The sequence below is a fragment of the Thunnus maccoyii genome, chromosome 10 (assembly GCF_910596095.1).
Source record: "Thunnus maccoyii chromosome 10, fThuMac1.1, whole genome shotgun sequence".
NCBI lineage: Eukaryota > Metazoa > Chordata > Actinopteri > Scombriformes > Scombridae > Thunnus > Thunnus maccoyii.
The window spans coordinates 1,529,218-1,549,127 of NC_056542.1; the positions used below are offsets into that span (position 1 = coordinate 1,529,218).

At 38.5% G+C, this 19,910-nt stretch overlaps 2 protein-coding genes across 3 annotated transcripts in view; one reads left to right on the top strand and one right to left on the bottom strand.

Moving 5' to 3' along the window:
• Positions 1-7,895: 7,895 nt before the first annotated feature.
• On the bottom strand, positions 7,896-12,651 carry rpp25l (ribonuclease P/MRP 25 subunit-like). Of its 2 annotated transcripts, XM_042424633.1 has the most exons (3): positions 12,524-12,651; positions 10,488-10,546; positions 7,896-8,926 (listed from the first exon to the last, which is right to left on the bottom strand). In XM_042424633.1, exon 3 carries the CDS (start codon positions 8,924-8,926, stop codon positions 8,240-8,242), a length of 687 nt encoding a protein of 228 aa, XP_042280567.1. In that variant the 5' UTR covers positions 10,488-10,546; positions 12,524-12,651; the 3' UTR covers positions 7,896-8,239. The 2 variants fall into 2 exon arrangements, with proteins under 2 accessions (XP_042280567.1, XP_042280566.1); XM_042424632.1 differs by lacking the exon at positions 10,488-10,546.
• A 5,706-nt stretch (positions 12,652-18,357) lies between these two features.
• LOC121905979 (collagen alpha-4(VI) chain-like) overlaps positions 18,358-19,910 on the top strand; it is a 61,930-nt gene continuing 60,377 nt past the window's right edge. Inside the window, exon 1 of the mRNA XM_042424602.1 lies at positions 18,358-19,405. The gene's annotated coding sequence lies outside the window, so the exon portion shown is untranslated. The remainder of the gene's footprint in view (positions 19,406-19,910) is intronic.

Here is a 19,910-nt window from a genome sequence, read left to right on the forward strand (position 1 = left end):
CCTTTGGATCACGCTTCAGTATCACTGCACCGCATTTGTTCATCATGCTCAAGCATCACTCATACTCTTCAGATGTTAAATTACATCGAGTCAGGAGCTGCTGCAAACTTAGGAAGGCAGAAAAAGGTTCATTCAACAACTGGTTAAGCTGTCTGAGCTTTCGCTTTGCATCTTCCACTTGAATTTGATCATCATCCTCATTGGGTCTCGTTATCATTGTCTCACTGCAGGGTGGTTTGGGAAAGCCAAATCTGCAACCAGAGCCAGGACTTTTGAAACATGTCCTCCAATGATTTTTGCTGTGCATTTGCACCTCTGTGACTTTCTTGTACAGGTCAGGTTGTGTGTGTGGGTCAGTGATGTATTTGCGTAGTTGTATTGTTATGCTGGAAGTAGCCAGTCTGATGGATCGTGCACACAGAGAGGTTTAGCCTGTCGCACTGGTGGCAACTGATAAAAGTCTCCAACAGCTATTACTGACATTCCTCCAAAGGGTCTCTGACTGCCTTTGATATGTTTGAGTCTCACATCAACATAGGCAAAAAGGAGTTTTGACACCACGGACACTTCATCAATGATAATGACCTCAGTATTGACAAGATCACATCTGACTTCATCCAATTTGTTGCCAAGTCCTTGAAATGGGAGTATAAGGCTTCTCCGTAGCTTGAGGAGAGAGTGCAGTGTTGTGCCTGAGATGTTAAAGGCTGCAGTTCCAGTGAAAGCAGTCAACAGGACAGTGGGTTTTGAAATGTCAGCATCCTATGAATGTTTGGGCAGTTTGCACAGTATCTTAGATGCCTTTGAGTAGATGCATTTGATAAGATGTGACTTCCCTGTTCCAGCACCACCGTTAATGTAAAAGAAAAACTGATCTGGATTTAGGCCACAGACTCGCTTTATGCACCAGTCTCGAACTGCATAGAATACACAGGCTTGCTTCTGGTTCATATTTTGAAACATTTGCCGTAACAGTGCAGGATCTATTGCAGGGACCTCTCTGATGGCTCTGGACTATGTAACAGCATTAGCCTGAGGGCTGTAGTCTGGCACATTTTTCTTGTTCATTTACACAGTCTGGTTGTCTTACCTCAAGTTCTTCAATACACTCCAATCTCACTAGTCCAGATTCCCTCATTTCATCACAGTCATTGACACTGTCCATGTTGGAGTTCTGAATGACTGTTTTGAGGTACTCAAAAAGGCCCGCCTCCTTCTTTGTTATATAACTTGTGAGGTAAACGATTGCTCCGTATGCGTTCAGTATATAACTTACATCGAGATTACCATTCCAGGCTTCAAGCAGATGGGGATTATATCCACTTACCCAGCAGTCCTTTGGATCACGCTTCAGTATCACTGCATCGCATTTGTTCATCATGCTCAAGCATCACTCATACTCTTCAGATGTTAAATTACATCGAGTCAGGAGCTGCTGCAAACTTAGGAAGGCAGAAAAAGGTTCATTCAACAACTGGTTAAGCTGTCTGAGCTTTCGCTTTGCATCTTCCACTTGTATTTAATCATCATCCTCATTGGGTCTCGTTATCATTGTCTCACTGCAGGGTGGTTTGGGAAAGCCAAATCTGCAACCAGAGCCAGGACTTTTGAGATGCAAGGTTAGACCATTCATCAATCACGCCTCTGTTCTGTTCATATTCTTCGACAGCATCCTCAATCTCCTTGCTGTTTTTCTCATATTTCTCTCTGTTTTGTTTGACAATGTGTTGGACAGCCACAGGATGGTTAGAACCTGGTAGTTGAACTGAGCCAGCATTGTAAAGGGACTGGTATGTGGGAAAAGACTGTCTTTTCAGTTCCTGCTCTGATCGGTAAGGGAGGTCAAGTTTCAGCAATGTGCCATAGTATTGCTCTGGATACGTTTACTCTGAGGGTCGGTGAAATCTGATTATGGCAGGCTTATCAGTACTTCTCCTTTGAACAAATCTCATGTGATTTAACAGTGATAAAAACATTTTTGCCCTTTTTCTGTTTACCATAGACAACCCTGCAAGCAGCTGCAAAATCAGCCAGGCACATCTCCTCAAACTCTGGTGTTTCAAGCCTGGATTTGTATTTGTCAGTGTAAGATGTCATCCACACATTTTCACTCTCTGGTGCAGTGTTTTCCAGGTATGAAAGAGGACGACTCATTCTGATGGCATTATCATCTGTTGGTATGAATACGACACTATGTGAACATTTTTTCATGTTTATCCCACATGCACGAGTCACACATTCCTGAGCGCTGACCTCTCTCTTTTTTGAGTATGCCTGCATGATTTCCCTCATTTCATCACAGTCATTGACACTGTCCATGTTGGAGTTCTGAATGACTGTTTTGAGGTACTCAAAAAGGCCCGCCTCCTTCTTTGTTATATAACTTGTGAGGTAAACGATTGCTCCGTATGCATTCAGTATATAACTTACATCGAGATTACCATTCCAGGCTTCAAGCAGATGGGGATTATATCCACTTACCCAGCAGTCCTTTGGATCACGCTTCAGTATCACTGCATCGCATTTGTTCATCATGCTCAAGCATCACTCATACTCTTCAGATGTTAAATTACATCGAGTCAGGAGCTGCTGCAAACTTAGGAAGGCAGAAAAAGGTTCATTCAACAACTGGTTAAGCTGTCTGAGCTTTCGCTTTGCATCTTCCACTTGTATTTGATCATCATCCTCATTGGGTCTCGTTATCATTGTCTCACTGCAGGGTGGTTTGGGAAAGCCAAATCTGCAACCAGAGCCAGGACTTTTGAAACATGTCCTCCAATGATTTTTGCTGTGCATTTGCACCTCTGTGACTTTCTTGTACAGGTCAGGTTGTGTGTGTGGGTCAGTGATGTATTTGCGTAGTTGTATTGTTATGCTGGAAGTAGCCAAGGGTATTTCAGTCACAAACTGCAAAGAACAAGTAATTTGTGTCTCTTGCAAAGTGATCATCAATACTGAAAAGCCTTGTTTTGAAATAACCACTGGGTGTTACTTTAATGCATTCCTTTTCATCCAGTGTGTTTTCACCCGTTGGGAACTGAACAGGGAAAGCAATGGCCTCCAGTTTAGGTGTTCTGAAAAAGCTAACTAGACTGTTTCTTTCAGCAGGTGCAACACAGTAGATTCATTCACCAAAAGACAATATTTCCTCTGCAACATCAGGTGGCTGAAGGCATGACTCCAGAGCAAAACCACCATTAGGCATGTCACCTTCCTCATCAGCATCGTTTCTCTGCTCTTGTGGTTGGTCATTATGAGGTAGCATGTCAGTGTTTTGTTGTTCATTTTCAGGATCATTTTCTGTCTCATGAAGTGCAATACTTTCACACTGACAAATCACATTTGTCAATTTCCATCAAATCATCTTCATCATAATCATCATCCCCCATTTTAACATCATCATCATTCTCATCATCCTCATCAGGAAGTGTTGGGTCACATAACTCAGCCTCAGGGTTGATAGTTATGTCCTCATACTGTGGGTGGATTTGTTTCAGTTTATGTAGCGCCTGCATAAGTTTGGATCAGGTTACAGTCTGACACAGCTGATGTCCTTTGTAGCACAATCATCTCTTAAGTTTTATTCTCATGACTTGAGACTCACTTCTCATTCAGGGGGAAAGTACTGACTGTTTCTTTTACCTCAGATGGGACACATACAACATTACCACATATTTCTCTCTGTTGGCCTTTGGGAAGAGGGGTGATCTTGGCAAATGGTGCGCATTTGGCCATGAGATGCCTCTCCAGTATGTTGAGATCACATAGTTTGGGTGGAATGTCAGCAAGCTACAAGTTGTTAGCTACAGCAAGGGTTGGCATGGCTCCGTTTTTAAGATGATTATGGCAGGTGTAACAGATCCACTCTCTTTTCTCTCATCAGGCACCTTACACTGTTGTTCATTTCTGCAGCCATCATCACAAGAATGAACATACTTTCCAGTCAGGCATGCTGCAACCACATCTGGATTTCTGACCTATTTTGACCCTATGCATGGTCGTACTTGATTGGGAAATGAGGCTTTGTGATAGACTGTGCACACATAAGTAGGACCATTCTTTATTTGTGACTTGAAAACTGATATTGCCTCAGTAATCAAAGTGTTATCAGTCTGACATGTTTGTCTAATCATCTGTCTGTATTTTCTTTTTATTCCTGTTGCACATCTCATGTTATGCATTAACCTGAATGCAAGGTTGTTTCTATACTTTTCCCACATTAAATGTTTCATGACTTGTTTTTGTCTGTACTTAAATGCAGTCTCTTTCCTGTAGCGAGAGGTAATGTACTGCTTCATGTACTGCTTCTGCTTGTCCTTGAATCTGCTGTCTTTTCTGTAGCGAGAGGTAATGTCCTGCTTCTGCTTGTCCTTGAATCCACTGTCTTTTCTGTAGCGAGAGGTAATGTGCTGCCTCATGTTTTGCTTCTGCTTGTCCTTGAATGCGCTGTCTTTTCTGTTGCGAGAGGCGATGTACTGCTTCTGCTTGTCCTTGAATCTGCTGTCTTTTCTGCAGTGAGAGGTAATGTACTGCGTCTCCTTGTCCTTAAATCCACTGTCTGTTTTGTAACGCATGTTGATGTATTGCTTCCTCCTTTGTCTGAATTCATCACTGTGTTTGTATTTTTTGTCTAACTTTTCATTTTTCCCAAGTTTGTGATCAGTAGTTTGAGCTTTTGCAGAAGCCACTAATCTCATTATTTTTGTCCTTCGATTTTTGCCATATTTTGACAATTTACATGAAATATCCTGTGAGATGTTGTCTGAGACATAACTGACAAAAGTATTTATCAATGGTTCTTGTTCTGTTTGGACATTGCTGAGCATGACTGGAATGTCTTGTTGTCTCATGGCTGTTGCAGAAATGGACATATTCTGTGGCATGTTATCAGAGAAATCAGCATCATCAGTGTTCATGTTTGGAGCAAGTGAGAGAGACTCATGGGCATCATCATGCACTGTGACAGGTGATACAGCAGCTGTGTGACGTGAATTCCTCAGAGAAATCAGCATCATCAGTGTTCATGTTTGGAGCAAGTGAGAGAGACTCATTGGCATCATCATGCACTGTGATGAGTGATACAGCAGCTGTGTGACATGTGAATTCCTCTGACACATAAGTGACATCAGTGTTTATCTTGGACACAGATGAATGAGACTTGTGAGCATCACCTTGCATTGTGGTAGTTGAAACAGTAGCAGCCTGAGTTGTACTGTCTGTGTCTGTGATTGCGTCATTCCAGCTGGTCATGGGCTGGTTGTGAAACTGCACAGGTGTTAGTTCATAGACACAGGAGGGTGGTGTGCTCAAAATTTCATGAATCTTTACAAGCCGGTGAATCATATCATCAAGATGTTTAAATGTGAGCATCACAGCAGTACCAACACTGTATAGGCCGATGTTTAGTGGCAAACCGTTAGCTCGTCTAGAATGTGGATCAAAGAACCCATATCTGCCTGATCGGTTTCTGAATACTGCAATACATAACGCACTCATCATTAGCAATGCATAGTGGACATCTGACAACAAACACCTGAGTCCTGCCTTGAAGTCTGGGAGGTTTCTTGCAGATTCATCTTGAAGTTTTGCAAGTCTGCGGTACCTGGAATCTTGAAAGACCACTTTGTACACACATCTATGTGCAGGTGTTTTTCTTGGGAGCCCATCAATAGCCAGATGGATGCTCTCAGGGAACTTTTGTCTGGCATTCCTGTAAATTATATCACCCTTATCCAAGACATAGTCATGGTCTGAACTAGTGACATTTTCATTCTCATGAAGGAAAGCAAGAAATGTGAGAGTTGCAGGTACACTGGTGATTTCTGGAATATCCGTATTTAGCAGAAGCCTGACTGCGAGTTGCAAGCACACGTGTTTCATCATGAGGATGTCTCTGCTCTACATTGTTAGCATGAGATGGTCCTGCTACACATGGTACATCACTGTGATCTCTCCTCTTAACAACATCTGCATAACACACCCCTGGCACAATAGGAACATTTCTTTCACATTTATGTTTGTCACTGTTAGCACCAGACATTGGTTGTGCACATTCCCTCTTCACCATATCAGCATAAGACACCAATAGCATCTCTACTGGAATGCTGTTCAGAACATGAAGATCATACCACTTCATGACTGCCATATCTCTTAAATGTAATATTCCATAGTAACAAATCCAGCTAAGTTGTACAAATGGAGATTCTGTCTCCATTTGTCTGTATCACTTGAGACAATTTCACCTATAGGTGACGATACAACATTTGGAGAAAGAATTCCTGTTAAAGCAGCAACTTGCAGTGACAGTAGCAGTAGTGGCAGCTAGCAGCAGTAGCTAGCAGTTTGCAGCTCCCACATGCAATTTCTTTAGAAATTGCATAATTTTCTAATTATTTATAAGATTTGTTCTCTGGTATTATTAATCTATCTGCTGCAACCTTCCCATTTGCAATATTATATGCTGAATATTTTGTTTGTTTTTAATGGTGTGTTATTATGTGTAGTTTATGTACTTCTGTTGTACTTTGGGAGAAGCCAAAGACAAATTTACACTTAGGAGGAAAAAGTCAATCAATAGGTATAAAGTCCAATGACCATCAGCGACAACAGGATTCATCCTCAGTGGACAGTCTCATGATACCAGACATCAGAGCCAATCAAAGATTGGGGATTTCTAAATGCACAGTAGCTGCTTGAATGGCGGCAAGAACAGCCACTAACAAACCTACGGCTCTTACATTTTATGAAGGACACGCCTTCCCTGGAAATGATGACCAGAAAACAATTTAACTAAATTCGGAGAAACAAATAAAACCTCTTTAATTATTTTTCACTCATTTGCAAAACACATTTTCAGAACTCAGATTTCAGACACACAAAACCTTCAACAGATGAAAAAAAGGTCAGAGATTTACCAAAAAATCATGTCAGGATTCCTCAAAACACTTAATTAAAAACATAATGTTAAAATAAAAAAAAGCTGTTGGTGATAAACTTTAGAAAAACAAATTACTGAACAGAAAGCTGCAGATTATCATCTTAATATAATATAATATAATATAATATAATATAATATAATAAGAACACATTGGTGGTGCTTCATGTTCACTCACACACTCACACACACACACACAACAGCAGCAACAGTTTTAGGAGACAGAATACATCACAGTCAACTTGTTCATATAAATTAGATAATCTGTGTTTCTGTAACAGAGAATATGGGTTGAATATGAATGATTCACCTCATCATTCTGTGCATCAAGTAAGCAGATTACTGTGGGCTTTCTGCAGTAATCTGATAACTAAAGCATCATGTAAACCTTGTTTCTGTGACCAGGATAAAGGGTCAGAGAAACCTGATTTCATGTAACTGGATATGTGAACATCTTCAGACGGGAAAAGTACCACTGTAACTGCAGACAATCTTTAAAATTAATATGACTTTAATGTCGGATTGAAGTAACTAAAATTGAAAGTTACACAAAGGAGGTGACGAAACCATCTCACTTGTTCTCCCCTTTGCTGGCTTGTTCCAGAGCTTTTGACCACATCACACAGTCTTCATTAGCACATTGTTCTCACTTTCAGTCACTTTAAAAAGGATGTAGGACCCACGTTTAACAGTTCATTAGTAACCATGGAAACAGCAGCCGATGAACACCGTGTGTTAAAAGCTGCAGAACAAGCAAGTAAGTGGACCTAGAGTTGAGATTGTTTAGTCAACTGGAGCTGCATCAATTAGTTGATCAACAGACGATTAATCTATCAAGTATTTGATCAATAATTTTGAGTCATTTTTTTAAGTCAATAAGCTTTGTGTTGTGAATAAAACAAGACATTTGATGACATCATCTTTGAGAAACACTGATCCACATTTTTCATCATTTTCTGACATTTCATTTTTATGTAATTGATTCATCTAGAAGATAAGAGTTAGTTGCCGCAATGTTGTCAAATCACACAAAGTCGCCTCTGTACGCTCAAATAACTCTATTTCAATAATAATAATAATAATAATAATAACAATAATAATAATAACTGATGACAATCAGTAAAAATGTAACTTCAACAGAAGAGCGTTGAGCTGACTGTGATGGATTCTCTCTCTGCAGGTTGATCTTTAAAGAAATGAAGTGAAACTAATTTTGTGTGAAAGTCTTTGAATCTGCCGACTTGTCACTTCGTTCTGCTTTAAAGCGCTTCAGTCTTTGTGTCCATGCAGCGTGTAAAACCTAAATCAGCTCTGTCCTTTAATCGGCTCTCTGGAGCGTCCAGTCTGACGGCCGGGTCCCTTTCCTCTGCTGCTGCTGCCGCTGCCGCCTCCTCCTCCTCCTCCTCCTCCTCCTCCTCCTCTCTTCCTCCTGTGTCCTGCTCTCTGTCCAGTGAAGCCTCCACCCTCCTCTCTGCTGACAGTCTGAGCCCACAGGGCGTCGTAGCGGCCGGGCGCCTGGTATCCGGGCTGGCTGCAGTCCAGCGGCTCCCTGGAGAGGAGTATCCAGATGGCGGGCAGGTTCCTGCTGACCGTCAGGCTGTCGAGGCCAGCGGCGGGCTCCAGCGGCTCCCACACCTCCTCCACAGTGTTGTACAGCAGCCTGGTGAGCTGGTGGAGCCCCTTCACACGCCGCTTCACAATCTCCGCACACGTGATGGCTTTGGACACGCCCTTACCGCTCGCTGTGAAGACGACATGGCGGCAGAGCGGCCGGCCCGGCGCTTCCTGTTGCCCCTCTTCAGCCACGCCTCCCCCCTCCTCCTCTCCCGCCGCTGCTCGGGGCTTGGCCTCCATGCGGCTCAGGGCGTAGCGCAGCAGGTTGCGGATCTTGCTGCCATCTTTGACGCGGACCTCAGGTGTGTCGGCGGGGAGGCCGGGGAACGGACAGACGGACGGCTGCTCCACCGTCCGAGCTTTACTGTAGTTCTCCATCTGCAGATGGACAGACAGACAGATGTTACTGATGCTGAGAACAGTCACAATATTCATCACATCTTTTCTTATATTAAAATTGGAGTTGCAACGATTAATCGATTAGTTGATCAACTGGGAAAAAAAGCCAAACATTTGACGGTTCAGCTTCTAAGAAAATGGAAGAATCGTCAACTTCTTCTTGTGGAACATTACAGTAAATTAAGTATTTGGGGGTTTTTAAACTGTTGCTCAGAGGAAACAAGACGTCACCTTCAGCTCTTTACAGATGAATCCTCACTGTTTCTTATTCGCAGCTTTATCAGAATCACAAAGACAAATGTACACAAATCTCCATGAAATAATCATAACTAACCTGTTTTTGACTGTTATGCACTACATGAGACCAAACTCTTCATATCCGTTAAACAACTTAGTTTATTCATTAATTAGTTAATGTTTAAAAAGGAGTTTTATGAATCTTTAACACTTAATAAACTATTTTCATTATCAATTAATCTGTCGTCCTTTATAAAATCTCTTTAAACAGAAACTGAGATATTAATTTTTTTTATTATTATTGACAAAGCAAATAGATGCATTTACTTTTTATTTTATTTTCATTATTCTATTTTATTATTAAAGGTTTTAAAATTCATTACTGTTTTCTTTTCCTCTGTTAGTGTGTTAATATTTTTATGGCCACTCATGTAGACAGCTGCATTTTCAAAGTTTCAGTTGTTAAAAGCAAAACAGAAACTGTTAAAACAAACATTTAAATTTATGAATGTCACTCTTAATTATTGCAGTTTCAGAACTTTTTAGATTATTTTTTAATGGGGCTTCAACTGACGATTATTTTCGTTATTGAATATTGTCTTAACTCTTGTTATTTTCTTGTGTTATATGTTTTTAATGCTGTGAGATTCACTGTGAATAAAAAGTACAATACAGATTAAATGCATTATTGTTAGGTACATAAAATGTCAGAAAATGGTGAAAAATGTGGATCAGTGTTTTCCAAAGACCAAGACGACGTCCTCAAACATGATATTCAGTTTACTGTCAGAGAGACTAAAGAAACCAAAAAATATTCACATTTAAGAAGCTGGAATCAGAGAATTTGGACATTTTTTCTTAAAAAATTATGTCAAATGATTAATAAATCATCAAAATAGTTAATCAGATTGTGTCTTTGTGATATGAATCAATGATGATATTGAATTACTGTCCAGCAGCAGCTCCATAGTCAGCATCATAACATTATAAAATCAATACTTTGGGATTATTTAGCTGCTGATCACTTTGGGCTCTTTGATAAATATTTACATTGTTTAAACAAAAAACAAAAACCATAGATCCATTAGGAAGTGTTTCAATACTCTAGAAAACCAAATGCTTCATACCAACAACCCTCCAACTGCTGAGGTCTTGAGGATTTTAGTGATTATAAGTCAGAAAAGTACAACACAAAATGTTTAATTGATGTATCCACACTATTATTCAGTAGGTAAAGATGATCAATACTGAAAACTATGTCTTGCTTAAATGAATCAAATGTATTTAAACTGTTGACACATACCACAAGGTGGCGCCAAATCACTAAGAAATCCTTCCACTGTAGACGTCTGCATGCAGATCCTGAATGACAACGTTAGACGGGATAAAAGCTGATATTTACCAGTAATGGAAGGCAACTAAGTACATTTACTCAACTACTGCACTTAATTTTGAGGTACTTGTACTTTACTTGAGTATTTCCATGTGATGCTACTTTCTACATTTCAGAGGGAAATATTGTACTTTCTACTCCACTACATTTATTTGACAGCTTTAGTTACTTTTCAGATGAAGATTTGACACAATGGATAATATAACAAGCTTTTAAAATACAACACATTGTTAAAGATGAAACCAGTGGTTTCCAACCTTTTTGTCTTTTGACGTCTTACAAAAAGCAGTGTGTAGTCGGGGTCACATTTCACATGTCTATGAGTTGTTAACAGCTCCACCAAATAGTGATTTTTCCCTCTAAACTTCTCACATGCTTTCATTTCAATAAATGTTCAAATGATCCAATATTTCAACAAAAATCAAAGATTAGAGAAAAAGTCCAAAAACTGAAAACAGATTTGTGTATCAGAACTTTGTTTTTTCTTCTTTCCTCTCCCATTAATCATCTCACCACCCCTCAGATTTATCTGCTGACCCTTTGGAGGGGCCCCGACCCCTAGGTTGGGAACCACTGGACTAAACTAGTTAACTGTATATAAAGTAGTGTAAACTAGCTCCACCTCCAGCAGCTACAACAGTAACATGCTGCTCTAACACTGATGCTTCACTATTAATAATCTAATGATGTCATATATAATAATATATCAGTCAGAGGGACCAAACCACTACTTTTACTGCAATACTTGAACTACATCAAGCTCATAATACTTATGTACTTTTACTGTGGCAGGATTTTACATGCAGGACTTTTACTTGTTATAGAGTATTTTTACATTAGTGGAGTGGAGGTATAAAGTAGCATAAAATAGACATTTTCAAAGAGTACAGGACTTGAGTGAAAGTAAAAGTACTTTCCAACACTGCTTAGGAAGGACTTCATGCAAACTTAGTGATGGATTTCCAGACAGCAGGTGCAACCTAATCCTGAGGTTGAATATAGTCAAACTAAAATATAATTAATTTATTATACTTTTAGCAGCTTACTGAGGTAAAAGATCTGAACACTTCTTTCATCACTGTTGTTGAGAAGTACAACAGTAACTTCACTTTCAGAGCTCAGTTCAGTATTAACAGTGTTGCTGTGCTGCCTAACAGGATTATGCTTTATTGTCACTGCATATTAAAACACAGCGAAACTTAGTTTTGCAGCAATCCACTCCAACAATCACACCAAACTGCCTTAACAATTCACTACAATACCACTTAAAATGTGTCTTACACGCCAGACATTCAACATGAAGGAATATAAAAAAAAATCTGTATCTTCCAGACAATTTGGTTTATAAATAATTACATTCCATGGTGAAGAAATACGTATTTTAGTGATTTTCTTACTTCTGCCATCATGGTGACACGTTTAATTGAAGGCTGAGTTAGCAGCATGCAAGCTAACGAACTGATTGTATAGTTTAGCTAAAAACCAACAGTGTTCGGGGTCCTGGATGAATGCCGAATTGAGGAAGACACTGAAATAATTCAAGACATTATTTAGACATGTTGTACTCTGAGTGCAGTTTCACATCTGGCAACGAAAAGTTTAAATGTAGTAAGTTTTTAACGGAGATCGGCGCGGTGGCTTTTCGACGCCTAACAGACGTTTCACGGTAACGTTGAGGGTGAAAGTAAACTTCATAGAATCAATTAACTAAATTAACAGATGCATCGTATATCTCAGATAATATTGTACAAACTGACAGAAAACGAAACCGACTGGGTTATTAGCTGTTAGCGAAATGCGGCTAAACTACAGTCTAACAGCTTTAACTTAACTAATTTTTTAAGGGAAGTGCACTGAGTGCAAAAACAGACGCGTCATAATAAAACGCGTCTTCTATGTGATAATTTCATTTTAAAAGTATTTAAATTCTGGGTTTATGCTCTCACCATAAGGGTTTTCTCCGGCTACAGGACTCTCCTCATGTTTACTTCATAGATGTATGAAGATAAGAAGTGTCGTAAACTGCCGTGCTGTTTTTCCTTCTTCTTCTTCTTCTTCTTCGTCCTCCTCTTCTTCTTCTTCTTCTTCTTCTTCCTGTTGAGTATTACGGCTGTTTGCAAACAACGTTATGGCGCATTACTGCCACCAACTGGAATAGAGGGTAGATCGGGATTCCAACTATGCAATCATTAATTAAATTATATTCTCTCTATCATGTTCTCTCTCCTAAGATATTGAAACAAAAACAGATAACACTTTACTCCAGAACTTCTTTGTAAAAGATCACCTAAATCAAAGCATAACTTTATTTCTTTAAGGTTCAGTATTACTTCCCTTCTCTCAGCCTCATATTTTAGACAGTAAAACATAAAGTGTTCTAAAGTTTCTTCTTGATCACAAAATTCTCACCTTCCTGTATGTTTTTCTATTTTAAATAATTCACTGTTTAATCCTGTATAACCACATGTAGCCTGGATATTGTTGTTTCCTCTCTCCAGGTTCTCACCATGCTTCTCATCATACCTGCTTTCCTTTGAATTTCAGCCACCTTCAGCTAGTTCATCTCCTTTAATTCCTGTATGTGCTGGAATCCATACACATGTCTTACTTAGTCCCATCATTTGAATTCTTTAGTGTTTGCTGCATCTCTGTTAAAACATTTGGTCGGCGGTCTGAATGTTTGTGCTTCAAGCTGGTTAATGACGAGCTGGAATCAGAGCATATTATTGCTCTCAAAGGTCTCACATCTTCAACCCACTGTAATGCGAACAAACTTGCCAGCATGTCTCCAGTATACAGTATACAATGATTCACTGATTCGTTTGTGAATTTTAATGTTGAAATCTGGAACTATGAATGAAATACCAACTTTGTTAGCTGAGTTCTTTGGAGCATCTGTATAAATTTGAACATAACTTAAGTAGTTATTTTCTATATAGGTTTTTATTGTCTGTGGAGGTAAAATAAACTCCTTATCCTTGTTCTTGTTGCCAATCAATGTGAGATCTACAACAGGGTCAGGAAGTATCCACAGATGCATTATTGATGTCTTACCTTTGGACTAATGTTTATGTCAGTTATTTCAAGTTCTTTTGCTTTCTGCTCTATTGTCCATCTAAAACATTTTGTTTCTTCCCTCTCCTTTTCCAAACAGGGTTTTAGTGCATCTTGTGTTGGATGATCTTCATAATGTCCTTTTAAATTAACCCAGTAGTTTAAAGACAGCTGCATTCTTCTTAATTCCACTTGTAATGCTGATTTTGGGGTTGTTCTACTGGCACCTGAACATAGTCTTAAAGCCTGATATTGAACATTGTCCAACTTTTTGAGAGATGTGTTTGCTGCAGATCCAAACTCCACACACCCATAATCTTATACTGATTTTATAATTCATATGTACTGTAAATGGTTTTCAATGCTGTTCTCTCTGCCCCCCATTCACTTCCTACCAGACATCTAATTACATTTAATGCTTTCTTATACGTGTAGTTTCTTCACAATAAATTTCAAATTCCTTCCTCTCTTCCAAATTGCCCCATCACCTACAAAAAGAGAAAATCTCATCCCATTCTCCAAACTTACAAAAACATCATTTATCATAATAGAAAATAAATAGGACTCACTAGTCTCAACAACAAAATGTCCTGATCAACACTTCTCTATTCTTACTTGAATCGATCTTCCATATAAAAAGTCCTTGAGCCACCTATAGATCAGGCCTTTAATCCCTAATTTACTTAGTTTAATTAATAATCCTTCCTTCCAGATGGAGCCAGAAGGAAAGATTATTAATCCAGACAGACCATCCAGCTCAGATAATACTCACACAAGATCAAGGAAGACAATACACTATTTTATCAAATAATTGAATTTGTTGGATATATGGAAACATGGAAAACCAAATGCCGTAGAATATTCCTGTTATCCCAACACATATAAAACTTATTCACGTATAGACTATTTTTTAGTTGCAGCTTTACTTGTTTCCAAAATTGACGAATGTCAATATAGCAGTATAGTTTTATCTGACCGTGCAGATATACTAAACTCATGAATGATCCTTCAATGTGTTGCTTTCAACCAAGATGGTTTATGAACCCCACATTCATAGATTTTTTAGATTGACTTATATTTTGAATGTAATACTTTCCAAACATCTGCAAGCACAAGATGGGAGGCATTCAAGGCCTTTATTAGGGGTCAAAGAATTAGTTTTACTAGCTCAAAGAAAAAGAGTGCACAACTTGAAGACATTAAATGAAAAAATAAAAAAACTTGAAACAGATCTCTACCAAAACAAGCCTGGCTCTATAGCTGCACATGCAAAACTACTCCTACTTAGATCACAGTATAATGAACTGTTAGCTAACAAAGTAGCTGCCAGTTTATTGAGACTCAAACAGTCCTACTATGACCGGGGGAAAATCTGGGAAATTTTTAGGACGGTGCATTAAACAACAACGGACAGAAAGGTCTATTAACTGCATTGATGCTCCAAATGATATAACTATAGTGGACCCTGAAGAGATTATCGAGGCCTTCAAGGCCTTCTATGGGATATTGTACAGCTCTGAGCGCTCTTCCAGCCTGGATTTACAGACACAATTCCTAAAGAACCTCAATATTCCTAGAATTTCTGGGGTGGATAATAGAACATTAGATGTAGAATTAACAAAACTAGGAATTGCAAGAGCGATTGGCTATATGCAGGCTGGAAAAGCAGCGAGTCCAGATGGCATCTCTATAGACATATATATACAAAATTTCAGTCCAAATTACTTACACCCCTCTTAGAGATGTTTCAGGAATCCTTCAGGAATGGTCTTCTTCCTACATCCATGAGAGGTGCATTTGTGTTTAAGTGTGTTGGGTGCAAATTCCTGTAATTCCTGCAGCGTTGGAGTGAGTGGCAGTAGGTCAGGAATGGATCAGGTCGCTTTGCTATGCCTCTTGTTGCTTTGGCTTATTTTTGAGCAACAGAGGGTAAAACAAAAATAGTGTGAATTATTGTTTGATTTGACATAGTACACTGGTGACAAGAGAACTGTTACCATTAGTTAAGAATAATTAGGTTAGTTATTTTTACTCTTTCAGGAAATCATAATAGTATAATCTGAGAGCAAGCATAAAAACAACCAAAGTTAAATTCTGGTAATAGTAGTTCAGAGAAAGTCAATAATTGCAGCTTGTGGAACCTTAAGACTGTTTGCTGATTCTGGCTCCTGCTGCTGCGGCTGTTCTGGGTAAAAGAGGATGTGTCATGTGATCAGCTCTTTACTGTCAGCAGCAAAAAATGTGGTTGAGGGGCACTTTTCCTCTTTAAAACAAACACTCTAAGTGCTCTAAGTGTTGCTGTGGTGACAATAAAATAAAAACAGCTTCAAAATCAAGGTTATGTACAATTTCTACATGTTTTTAAAAACATATTTCTCCACTCTGCCTCTGCTTATATTATCATAGCCTGTAACTACAAAATCTAATGCTGGTTTAAGCCAAGTTTCTTGAATAAATATCATTTCTGGTTAACTCCTGAGTCCTCTAATAAATCCTTAACTTCATGACCATTTGCCATGAAACTCCTTGCGTGCCATTGAGGGATAATCATCAGGGCTTTTATCCAAAGACCCCCGGTTTCCTATCTGCCTCAAATCTTTTGTTGCTTAGTTCCCAGGAAAGATCTTTCATAGCCAAAAATTTTCAGCTCCCTTCACAATTATATCAGTTTTCTGTTTTATCTTGATTATCTTGTTTTATCTTTTGAATACGCAAGCAATGACCAAAATTAGCTTGAGCTTTGAGCTTTCTTCCTTTCCCTTTTGTCCTTGCACTTTTATTTCTTCACTGCTTTAGTTTAACTTATGTTGTTAACTGTTTCCACTTGTTGAATTTCCACTGCTCTTTTGTTGACTTCACATCCCTAATATGTCACATGGTGCTGGCCACCGCAAATGCAACATTTAGTCTGCACATCATCTCCACAGTCCTGAAATGTATGTTCTCCACATTTGCCACTCCTTTGCAAACCATTGCTTTATGCCCAAACCTCAGGAACGTAAGGCCTGACTGAGAAACTCATACAGCCTATCTTTATTTTATCTCCTCAGCATTTTGCCTTCAAGTCTCAAGTCAAGTGGAGTCTAACAGAATGCAGACAGCTCTCGTTTTAGCTTGTTCATATTATCTATAATTATTATCTCAACGGTTCATTTTCGGGACAAACAGGACAGGATTGGGGATTTGGGACAACTGCTCGTAATCAGGGACTGTCCCGAATGGTCACCCTAGCTACAGTGGAGCCTGTGGTGAAAGCACGTGTCAACAATGTTTTTGTAATTACTCTCACTGCCAGAAGGAGGAGACAAAAGTCCTGCACTCCAGCTTTAAGAAAGTTTTTTGATAGCCAAAATTAGCATCACAATTTCACAGTTAACGTGAATTACAGTTGCTAGTGCTAGCGCTTTGGTTAGCTCAACCCTCTCGTCCAAAAATGGTCACTTCTGGTTCCAAAACCAAGATGGCAACATCAAAAAATGCATGGATGTATTATAAGAGTGGATACGGCACCAACACTCAGCCTTGTAGCCAGTTTTTCCCGGTGGTCATTCTCGGCATTGCAGTGAAAAATCCTCCCGCAGCCCAAAAAGCATCTTCCCATAGACCACCACTGTAAAAGAGACGTATGTAAAACTGCTGACAGGACGCCTCTAACTTCAAACAAGGTCAATTATGACGCTATCATGAAGTTTTGATCCATGGAGGTTTTGTATTTGTAAGACTTTCCTCAAGCAGAGAAAAGCGATTTTAAAATCTGTGACATCATCACAATGTAAAGTCTATGGGCCGAGCAGATAAACACTACTGCATATATTCAGTGGGCTGCAAAAAAACACCGGAAGTAAACCCAGAAGCTAGAAACGTTTTTTGCCATATGTGCCAGGCAAACTATTCTTACTGGACTAAATAGGCACCATCTTCAGTCCGGTATCCAGCTCTTATGATACATCCATGCCAAAATGCCAAAATTGAGGCTTGAAAACTGTGACATCACAATGGCTATGTCCATTACTTTTATACAGTTTATGTGTCTGACAGTAACAACACTGGCTATGTGCCAGTGTGCAAAAGGTCATCGTTTTCTACCTTTTCAGCCTACAACCTACACTAAATGTTGAGTTTAATGTTATCGATGTAACCTCCCCCCCAAAAAAGTACAATAAATAGGCATAAATATAGCAATTAGAAAACAAACTGTTGATTTCATATAAATGACAAGTTTTTAGTGAGGTTAAAAATTGTTGACAGTCCCTTTCATTTGAACTTGACCCTTCCTTGATCAACAGAAAATGAATTTGAATTTTTTTCTTTCTAAAATGCCAAAAGTTTTCTGGTTGCAGCTTTTCTAATGTGAAGATTTTGTCATATATGATTGTAAACTGAATATATTTTTGGTCTGTACAAAACAGAACAAAACATCAGAAGAAGATTAACTGATGATGAAGATAAAATTGAAATATGACTTAAAGTAAATTATTTCAATGATCACTTAATTAAATACATGTAAGTTTGTATATATTTGAATTTGATAAATACTGTGAATGTAAATATTTTACCTGAAATTTGTAAAATATATTAAATAGTGTTAGTATAGTGTAAACGTTCAAAATGCTACACTATGTTCACCAGGTAGTTTCCAGCTGAGACTGAACCAGACAGGTAAGGAGAAACAGAGAGTCTGCTTTCATTTGACCCATTTTATTAAAAAATACATTGATTACAGCATGGCATCAAGTCACATAACACTTATTAACATCTTTTCTTCAGAATTTCCTCAGAACTGGAAGCTGGCCTGTGGCCAGGGTCAGATTCAGTTGAATTATTTTCTACAGAAATCATCCAGAAGATTTCTAAAACAGAATTCTTCCCGACATAATGTCCTCCCACTGTCTCAGACACTCACTCTGCCAGAGCACTAACACCTGTTTTAGCTTTTAAACCAGAGTACATTTGAACTTGGAAGAAGTTTATTGGACATTTACAGTTATTTAGAATTTTAGAGGGCACAAACCGTGTACTACAGACAGAATGCACTTGTTTTAAAGCCAATTTTACTGTGATCAAAAGTGGAGCTGCAGTGATTTGTCAATAAATTGATTACTCTATCAACAGAAAATTAACCATTTTCATAATTGATGACTCATCATTTCTCAAGCAAAAATGCAAAATATTACATTTTTTATACCAAAGTTTATCATTAAACTTTGGTATAAAAATTGATAAATCAAACGTTGACCTTCAAATGCTACCAACTGTAACCGTTTACTCAACATGTATGCAAAAATTCTCAAAGTGTAATTAACTGTTGTGAGACAGTAGTGGTCTGATGAATACAAGGAGAAACTTCTGGGAACCTTTTAAAAACTACTTGCAAAGATTTGAGAAAAATCCCCCAAACTGAAAACACATTTGTTAGCAAAACTTTGTTTTTTCTTCTTTCCACTCCCATCAATCATCTCATGACCTCTCAGTAGCCCTTTTTATTTATTTATATTTTTTAATCCTTTTAGAGCCAGAAACAGCTCTGATGGCCAGATTTCCTCTAAAATATGTTTCACGTTAAAATCCAACTCTGATTCATTGACAGCAATTTAAAAAATTAATTAGAGGTTATCTATCTCTTCTGTAAACTGTGGTGAGAGGAGGACGAAGAGGAGGAGGAGGCTGGCTTCTACTCTTTCTCCTCCTCCTCCCCCTTTATCTTCAGCACCTCTACATGACGGAGCAACTCCTGCGTTTGGATGCAGAGGGAGCAGATGCAGAGCAGCAGATCTGTAAGTGACTCTGAATGATTCTTTACTTTCTTAGTCTATTCTGTACACGCAACATCTATTTCCTGTCTGTCGTCCTGAAGAGGGATCCCTCCTCTGTTGCTCCTCCTGAGTTTTCTTACATTTTTTCCCCATTAAATGGTTTTTGGGGAAGTTTTACCTTATTTGAATCAAGGGTCTGCACTGTAAAATGTAATTAGTTGGCGTTACTCAAAAAAAATATGCAAACTCATTGCCTTAAACTAACTGAGTTAAGTAAACTTGATTAAGTTAAGTATATGTAACTTACTAAATATAAGTGTGCAGTACTTGTGAGAACTTGTTTATAATAAGTTTACTAAACTAAACTAAACATGATTATTTTGAGTTCACAGCTCTTGAATTAACTTGCTGGTTATGACTGCATTGGACTTAAAATAAGTAATTTATTGTAACTTTATTGTATTGAAATTAACTCGTCAATTCTGAGTCTTCAGTACTTAAAATAACTTTGTTATCATCTCTTAAT